This window comes from Pelobates fuscus, chromosome 7 (assembly GCF_036172605.1).
Source record: "Pelobates fuscus isolate aPelFus1 chromosome 7, aPelFus1.pri, whole genome shotgun sequence".
Lineage (NCBI taxonomy): Eukaryota > Metazoa > Chordata > Amphibia > Anura > Pelobatidae > Pelobates > Pelobates fuscus.
Genome location: NC_086323.1, coordinates 171,680,331 through 171,690,102, shown reverse-complemented (window position 1 = coordinate 171,690,102; position 9,772 = coordinate 171,680,331). Strand labels below are relative to the sequence as shown.

The window sequence follows — 9,772 nt, the reverse complement described above, 5'->3', positions numbered from 1 at the left end:
CTTACAAAATATAATCTTTTTATCCTATGGTCAATTTTTCCAAAAAAAAGCATTTCATTTTTATTTTTTTGTCTGGATTTTTCCACTGACCCTCTATGGAATTCAAATTGTTTAATAATAATAATAATAATAATAATAAGAATAATTAAAAAAAGCAAAACCAACAACCAGTAGACAGTTAAATATTGAGCTGATATTGAGATTGATTATTCCAGACAACTAGCAGCAAACAGCAATACAGTATTCAATAAATGATGCCTGCTTTTGGCCTTTAAACACCTATAAATGCCAGTAGTGTCCCAATGTGTACATCTAAAACTGATATCTTATTAATACATACTATATACATCCCCAGTATATTTCTCCTGGAAAGAAGAATGTGTAATCTATTGTATTGCAAACTGCAGTAGGTTTGTTCTGTTCTCTAAAATAAATTATTAGTTTATTATAAATTGTTAAATATTAAAGTCACTGTGCCAATAATGACCGAGCTTAAAAAAAAAATATATGTGTGTTTAAAAAAAAAAAAAAATCAACCAGTGATGAGAGCCATCAATGTGTATGAAAACTCTAAATTACATTTTGTGAGAATGGAAATCACTTAGAAAAGTAAATTTTTTTCACAATCTAAATCTGCAAACGCTAAGCAGGAATTCACACAAGTTCCATGTTACCCCATCCATGTTATTAAAGTGGTCAGTGTATTTGTGATAACCATCTAGATCAAAGCATTGGTAAGTTCCATTCTCCTAGTAGTCTAATAGATTTTTTTTTTGCTCTGTAACATTTTCCTAAAGAAGACCATGTGCAATGTTAAATGGAGACATCTCTGTCTCTTGCTCAGGTTTGGCTACATACTGTATGAGTTTTTTCCACCCATCTTTAATTGAACAATGACATTAGGAGTACTTATCAATACAGGAATGGGTGGTGGAAATGGTGTTTTTAAAAAATCAAAAAGTTTTGGAAGCCACTCTTGAGCACCTGTGCAAATGTACGGCTGTAGATCCCATGATCAGCAGGTTTGTTCGGCTTGACAACCTTCTCATTTACAGGTGAACACCTCAGTCCTCTCACTGCACGTGTTACACTTTACATAACAGCACCAGTGAAACTTACAGTTACACTGCCACACTCGGGCGTACTGGTGGGTGTTGTAACCCCTTCCACAACACATTAAGTCACAGCCACTATTGTGCTGGGCTGTTTTGTTACACATTCGGCCTTGCGTTCCCAGGCTGCCAGTCACAGCATCCTCCTCACAATAGTTTGGAGATTTCTCAATGTACACCAGATCTGTGTCCATGGGTTTGCGATAAGAAAGAGGCTTTTTAATTTTCAGGAAGGTTGGCCGCTTGTTTCTGCTGGCACGTACTGGTTCCACATGGACAGCCTCATTGTATTTGTCTTTCATGACAAATCCTAATTCCCGAAATTTAGGTAATGTGGTCCAGCATGTCTTTGTTGTGCAGGATCCAGACACGCCATGACATTTACACTCTAGTTTCATGTTTTCTTCAAGGATCTGTATCATAAAAAAGAAAAATAAAATATATTATGTATGTTCTACAAATTATAAAATGTGTTTAGATAAAACAGAATACAAAAAGAGTAAAAGCTAACACAAAAATAACAAACATTTGCCCTGGAAATTTAGACTGGTATGGCTCAAAATTTTCACTCTCCACTATACACTGGCAAGTGAAAATCCAACTCTGGCAAGTAGAAATTAACGCCTGGCTTTTAGGCCTGTCTAATTGGGTAGGATTAGAAAAAAAACTGAGCTTATTTAAAGCTGTCTCTATTTAGATGATTATGTTGAAACTCTCTTAGTTTGCCCTTGGTTATGTGAGGGTCATTACATTCTGAAGCAAGACAATGGCTGATGCATATCAGTGTCTCTATATCGAATGACCACATTACCACATTTCATTTATTCCCAGTAATTAATTTTACACATACAAATTAAAAAACTGAGTGTTTTAAGATCCCACTTTTGAGGGGTTTATATCTTAGATCTCTTATCTAACTTTACATATGACTTAATTCAACAGACTATATACTAAATTAACAAATTATATTGTCACAGCTACATTTAAAGGATCTCCCACCTAACACTATACTTGACTTCATGCAACCGATGACCCTTCTGAAGAGGAGATAGACAATTAGCATACAATTAGGCATGAAGAGCAATTTCATATAAAAATCTTTGTACATGGAAACCTGAAGTACGAAAATTTAAATTCGACCAGTTTAAATATTCAATTTATCCATCCATTCTTTATAAAAAATATTAGGGAATAAAATGTTCCAAGGCCGGGTCTGATACATGGGCAAAAATACAGTTTGCCACATTTGGCAGATGTGATTTAAATTGATAACTAAAAAGTTTTAAATAGCCTGCTTATGGGTTATTACAAGGAAACCAGAGAATTCTGGGGGATTGCAGCTTCCTACAAATGTGCTTACGGAATGTTAAGACCATCTGAGCGTTCATATAATATTCACAAACAGTATGTATAGTAACAGTGAACATTGGTACAAGGTATTGCAGGCTGTTACTTCAGGCAGAAAAGAATACCTGCAATGTACAGACACGGATAGAACAGAAAATTGGCAGATAACTGTGTCCCTCTGCAAGGTGGAAGACAGTGCTGGATCAAAGATGAAGCAGATATTTATGGGCTAAAATATTTTTTTATTGCATTCCAAAATAAAAAAAAGGTCAACAGGGTTTATGGAAAGTGTTCTAGCTCTGCTCATGTAAGTTTGGGGACTGGTAATTTAATTTCACATATATTCATGCAAAATTAAGCCTCACTTTATACATCTACTCCATTAATTGAATTAGAAATTAATATTTCCCTAATGGACCTTATCTTGCCGACTAGTACTGTTTCTACTAATAAATGTTTTCTATATATTATGATTAAAATATTAGTAAAACTCTAAAAGGACACTGTTAAACAGAGATAATTTCCTATGATACCAAAATAAAAATACACAACATTAGTGTTTAACACAAGCGTTCTGCCCTATTTAATTGTAAATCATAATAGGGAACAAAAATAAGTAAACCTTGCAACTGTCCTATCAGATTTTAACTAGGTACCAAGCTGACCTACTGATTTAGACAGTCAATATACTGTCTGTCCACCCATGTGTTCTTAATAGGCTTCATCCAAACAGCATAAATTTCCTATCCTTGTATTTCATTAACAGCCAAGCTCCACACAATAGTACCGCTCTAAGGGAATAAACAGTTTGATTGAAAAAAGCTGAGTGTGCTGGTATAATGGATCAACAAACCAATGGGTTGGTTGTCCTTGGAGGAATAAAGAAAAAAATGCACAATATGTCCGCTGAGTCAGGAACTAGCTGAGCTAAGAGTATTCTGGCCCTGACATACCTGGCAAGGGGACTGATACACGGATTATGATTCTCTTCTAAATAATTTACTTAGGAAATAAACCAGATTGGGCATTTCCAATCCCCATTGTATTAACGCAAACCCAATCTGTGATCAACATTTGCTTTTTTTTTAGCCTAGAACATGTTTTATACATTATTATTATTATTATTATTACTATTTTATTATTTACATAGCGCCAGCAAATTCAGTAGCACTGTACAATGGGTGTACTAACAGACATGTAATTGTAACCAGACAAATGGACGCACAGGAACAGAGGGGTGGAGGGCCCTGCTCAATGAGCTTACATGCTAGAGGGAGTGGGGTATAGTAACACAAAGAGTAAAAGTAGGGGTAATGAAATAGGTTTCTAGAAAAGTTATCACTTAGTAGGTTATTTTTGACAGTTGCAGGAGATTAGTCATGGGGGGGGGGGTGAAAACCCAATAACAGTTTAGATGATATGCTTTCCTGAAGAAGTGTGTTTTCAAAGAGCTTTTGAAGGAGTGGAGACTGGGTGAAAGTCTAACGGAGAAGGGAACGGAGTTCAACAGAAAAGGTGCACCCCTAGAGAAGTCTTGCAGGCGAGCATCAGATGTGGGGGTACGGACAGAGGATAGACGTAGGACTTCGGCAGAGTGCAGAGGCCTTGATGGGACATACTTGTGTATTAGGGAGGATAGGTAGGTGGGAGCTGCATTATGTAGGAACTTGTAAGCAAGCACCAGAATCTTAAATTTAGCCCTATATCCAACTGGAAGCCAATGTAGGGACTGACAGAGGGGGAAGGTATGGGAGGTGTGGAAAATGAATGGTGGGAACACGTTAGACCACTGTGAAGGGGATTGCAGTAGACAGGGCAAGAAAGAACAACGGCATGAACCAGCAGCTTAGCTGAGTCTGGTGTTAAATAGTAGCGGATGCGAGCTATGTTTATTAGATAGAAGCGGCAGGATTTGGCAATTGACGGGATATGGGGTGAAGGAGAGGTCAGAGTACACCTAGGCAGCGGGCCTGTAAGGTGGAGGTTATTATTATTATTATTATTGCAATTTATATAGCGCCAACAGATTCCGTAGCACTTTACAATATTATGAGAGGGGATTTAACTATTTTTCTTTTTTTTTTTTTAATTCTTTATTTTTGTGGTGCAAGGAAAAGAACATATGCAGGTAAAGACGTGGCATTGACAGATAATGCAATAAAAGTAGTTTGCGTGTCCAGAGCATGTTGAAAAATTTGCACCATTTTTTTTTTTTTTCTAAAACAGTAGGCCAGGAATCCTGGCTTGAACCATACATTTCACAAATATAACAATAGTAAACGTTTAGCTTTTATCGAGGGTATCCCGTGCTGTGATATAGTATGCTATAGCATGTTAGATTAGGTTTAGGTACCACCCTGGGATTTGTGTTTCAATTTAGTGGGTGCTGCAAGAGCGTCACTATCCAGACCCTGCGACCTGTGGTTGTGGGTGTGTGCTGCCTGTATGGGAGCTAGGCAGGCGTGTCTGAGAGCTGAGTTGAACAACTCTATGCTAGAACAATTGGAATTGCTACTGGCATTCAAGTGTTGTGTAGTTTGCCGTGAGCTGAAGTACATGAGTGTGAGTGTCAGCTAGTGCCTCAGGTGCCGAGCAGGTGTTCTGGTTTAGTGTATATAATAGTTGCGGCTAATAGAGGTTGGGTCTTTTTTAGCTATTAGTGCCCCTAACCAAGGGGGCTGCGGGGGGGGGGGGGGGGGGGGGAGTCATGGTGGGTATCTTGCCCTATGTCTATCTTGTGTGTTGTTACCCCTCTTTGTAGGGTCTCATATGGAGGACAGACCTTTGCCAGTTGTTAAGCAAGGAGGGTTTTTTGGGTTTGGTAGCCATGGCTAGCCAGAGGCTGAACAAAAAGCAGAAAGAGCTAATAAAACAAGGAAAAAACATAATGGAATGGGTGCAGTCCATAGCTGCCCTTTGCCTGTTGGGTTCTGAGCCCAGTCATGTCCCAGTTCCTGTAGTCGTGCGGTCTCGTGGGGTGAAGGCGATTACTGTGGCTGGGTCCCAGGTTGGTGTTCCCCTCCGGTTTCTTGACTCCTCTCCAGGGGCGGACAGTCCCAGTGTCCGCAGCAATGCCGGTGCCTCTTCAGCTGAGGTGATCTTGTGACTGGTCCCATTGTGGCTCACCGTAAGAGCTTGTGGTGTGGTCCATTGGTATAGTATTCCCACGTTTCTCAGTTGGCTCGTAGTTTGGAGGAGTGTTCTGCGCCATTGCAGGGTGGACCTGGATAGGTCCTGGTAGAAGGACAATTCAGCACCTTCAAATGTGTAAGGTGTTTGGTTACGTAGGGCTGAGAAGAGTGCCTGTTTGTCTTGGGCTAAAGCGCAGCGGACTATGATGTCACTTACTGCAGTTGTTGGGGCCCTTGGTGATTTTGGTAGGCGAAACATGCTATCAAATGCAAGCTTTTTGGCTTGTTGTGGTGGCAGTAGTGAGGCTGTTAGTCGTCTCAGGTAGTGGGGCAATTCTGCCATGGTGACAGACTCAGGCACCCCCCTTATCTTCAGGTTGTTACGTCTGGAGTGGTCCTCCATCGTGGCAAGGTGCGCGGTGAAAGCTTGTTGCGTCTTTTGGACCTTTTGCAGTGAGTCCTTCACATTGGACACTTCCTGCCTTACATCCATGATGTCCTCTTCAGTGGCTCTGACCCTGTCTGTAACCACCTGTAGGTCAGCCTGGATGACTGCTATGTCCGTGGCTAGTGTCTGGCGAAATTCAGTGAGGTAGTTTTTAATGTCCTGCTTGGTAGCCAGGCTGTCAGATCAGGGAAGCCTGCAGCTGTTATCTCTGCAGTTTGTGGTAGGGTGTGAGCTTGGGGGGGTCAGGTGTTTGGGTATGAGGGTCGACAGGGACCTCCTGGGATACTGGGGCCGCCATTTTGGGCTGGGCCTGGCGTTGCAAAAGAGCCCCAATGTCTTGGGAATCGCTTGTTGTACCTTGCTGAGGTTTCTGGGAGTGTCTCCCCATGGCTGAGGGTTGATGTGCTGGTGAGGGGTGTTCCGTGCTCCAGTCCCACTCTCTCTGGAGGGGGATGCGCCCCAACAGGTCTTCCAGGCGTGCAGGGAGATGGTAGGCCGCGGTCTTTTTCCGTCGCCGGTTTTGTCCGGGGTTTGCAAAGAACGGCATGTGCCGACACCGGAGGACGTCAGTGTGTGGATGTTTATGTTGGCTTGATTGGATGGGCTGGATATTTTGTGATATTCGGTGGATTGTGCAGAGCGCCGTCGGAGCTGTGGAAAATGGCGCCTGCTTCGTTCCGCGGTCAAGCCCCGCCCCGGGGGGGGGGGGGGGGGGATTTAACTATAAGTAGGACAATTACAAATAAACTTACAGGAAACAATAGGTTGAACAGGACCCTGCTCGATCGAGCTTACATTCTATAGGAGGTGGGGTGTAAAACACATTAGGACAGGAATTTGCAATCAAATAAGGTGGACTGCCCTTTAGGAGAGGGCAAGAGACAGGTATGTGAGGTATTGGTTAGTCTTGGAGGCCATAAGCTTTCCTAAAGAGATGGGTTTTAAGGCACTTCTTAAAAGATGCAAGACTAGGGGAGAGTCTGATGGCGGTAGGCAGGCTATTCCATAGGAAGGGAGCCGCCCGCGAGAAGTCCTGCAAGCGCGAGTTGGCCGTACGAGTGCGGACAACGGACAGGAGGTGGTCACGGGCAGAGCGGAGAGACCGAGAAGGGACATACCTATAGATCTGTGAGGAGATATAAGAGGGGCTAGAGTTGTTCAGTGCTTTATAGGTGTGAGTTAGTACTTTGAATTGACTCCTATAGCATACAGGAAGCCAATGTAAGGACTGGCAGAGGGGTGAGGTGTGAGAGAAACGACTAGAGAGGAAAATCAGTCTAGCAGCAGCATTCATTACGGACTGTAGGGGTGCAGTACGGCTTTTGGGAAGACCAATCAGGAGAGGGTTACAGTAATCCATGCGGGAAATTACTAGAGCATGGACAAGCTCCTTGGTAGTATCTGGTGCAAGAAAGGGGCGGATGCGGGCTATGTTTTTAAGATGGAATCTACAGGATTTGGCAACATGCTGGATGTGAGGCTCAAAGGTGAGACCAGAGTCAAGTATGACGCCAAGACAGCGCGCTTGCAAGGATGGACTGATGTTGGTACCACAAACTTGAAGGGAGAGCGAAAGAGGAGGATCAGTATTAGGAGGAGGAAAGACAAGGAGCTCAGTTTTTGAGAGATTGAGTTTCAGAAAGCGGGAGGACATCCAGTCAGAGATGGAAGAAAGGCAAGCAGTGACACGTTGCAGGACAGCAGGGGAGAGGTCCGGGGAGGAGAGATATAGCTGGGTGTCATCAGCGTACAGGTGGTAGTGGAATCCAAAAGAGGTAATAAGTTTGCCAAGAGAGGCAGTATAAAGAGAAAATAGAAGGGGACCAAGGACGGAGCCTTGGGGGACTCCAACCGAGACAGGGCGAGGGGAGGAGGTATCATTAGAAAAGGAGACACTGAATGAGCGTTGGGAGAGATAAGAGGAAAGCCACGAGAGGACAGAGCCACAGAGACCAAGCGATTGAAGAGTTTGAAGAAGGAGAGCATGATCAACGGTGTCAAAGGCCGCTGAGAGGTCAAGAACAATTAGTATGGAGTAGTGGCCTTTGGATTTAGCTGCGATTAGGTCGTTAGTGACTTTGATAAGGGCAGTCTCTGTAGAGTGGAGAGGGCGGAAGCCAGATTGAAGGGGGTCAAGGAGAGAGTTGGAATTGAGGAAATGAGACACACGGGTAAAGACAAGTCTTTCCAGAAGCTTTGAGGAAAAAGGGAGCAGGGATATGGGACGGTAGTTAGAAAGGGTGGATGGGTCGAGGGATGGTTTTTTTAGTATAGGTACTACAGTGGCATGTTTAAGGTCAGCAGGGACAATGCCAGAAGAGAGCGAGCAGTTGAAGATGTGTGTTAAAGAAGGCACGAGACAAGTGGAGAGAGATCTGATAAGGTGAGATGGGACAGGATCGAGCGGGCAAGTGGTGGGGCGAGAGGAGCAAAGAAGAGCAGCCACCTCTTGGTCAGTAGCTGGGGAGAATGTCTGAAGGGTAGGAAAGGCATGATTTATGTGTGATTGAGAAACAGAAAGGCAAGGAGGGGAGAATTCTTTCCTTAGCTGTTCAATCTTGTCAGTGAAGTAACATGCAAAGTTATCAGAAGTAAGGTTAGTTTTGGGGGTGGCCACAGCAGGGCGAAGAAGAGAATTAAAGGTGTCAAAGAGACGCCTGGGGTTGCGGGAACATGAACTAATGAGAGAGGAAAAATAGGACTGTTTGGCAAGGGCAAGGGCTGCACTGTATGAACACAATATGAATCTATAATGGAGAAAGTCTGATTGGGTACGAGACTTCCTCCAGGAGCGTTCAGCACAACGGGAGCATCTTTGCAGGTAGCGCGTTGATTTAGTATGCCATGGTTGGGGGCGGGTCCTCCTCGAGGTGCTGGTTTGGAGTGGCGCTGCAGTGTTCAAGGCAGATGTAAGAGTAGAGTTATATATGGAGATTGCCAGTGAAGGACAGGAGAGGGAAGGGATGGACAGCAGTTGTGAATCAATGTCAGCTGACAACTGTTGGAGATCAAGAGAATTAAGGTCCCTCTTGAGTTGAGGGGGGGTAGGCTGAGGTTGTTGGGTGAGGGGGTACGCAAGAGCAAATGATAAGAGGTGGTGATCAGAGAGTGGATATGGAGTGTTGCAGATATTAGTTACTGTACATGCATAAGTGAAGATTAGGTCAAGGGTATTGCCAGCTACATGGGTGGGAGAATTTGCCCACTGCGATAGCCCGAGGGAGGAAGTCATTGAAAGTAGTTTAGTGGCTGCAGAGGTCAAAGGTGGGTTTATAGGAATATTGAAGTCCCCGAGAATTAGGGATGGAATGTTAGAAGAGAGGAAATAGGGTAGCCAGGCAGCAAAGTGGTCAAGGAAGAGAAGCGTGGAACCAGGGGGACGGTAAATAACAGCAATGTTAGCAGAGAAGGGTTTGAAAAGGCGAATTGAGTGTATTTCAAATGATGGGAAAGAGAGGGAAGGGGGGGTGGGAAGAGGTTTAAAAGAGCAGTGAGGGGAGAGGAGAAACCCAACACCACCACCTTTACATTCAGAGTTTCTTGGGTTGTGGGTAAGTTGGAGACCACCGAAGGACAAAGATGCAGGGGTGGCAGTGTCAGAGGGGGAGAGCCAGGTTTCTGTTAAGGCTAGTAAATTTATTGAACGAGAAATAAAGAAGTCATGGACAGCAGTGGATTTAGTTATATTGCAAACAGAGCGTGCGTTCCAGAGGGCAGTATTGAAGGAGGATCTA

The 9,772-nt window shown here is 43.6% G+C and overlaps 1 protein-coding gene across 1 annotated transcript in view; it reads right to left on the bottom strand.

Annotated features, from left to right (window-relative positions):
* Positions 1-548: 548 nt before the first annotated feature.
* LOC134568877 (protein Wnt-7a) overlaps positions 549-9,772 on the bottom strand; it is a 54,697-nt gene continuing 45,473 nt past the window's right edge. Inside the window, exon 4 of the mRNA XM_063427569.1 lies at positions 549-1,525. Coding sequence (XP_063283639.1) covers positions 1,046-1,525 — 480 coding nt within the window. The 3' untranslated portion in view covers positions 549-1,045. The remainder of the gene's footprint in view (positions 1,526-9,772) is intronic.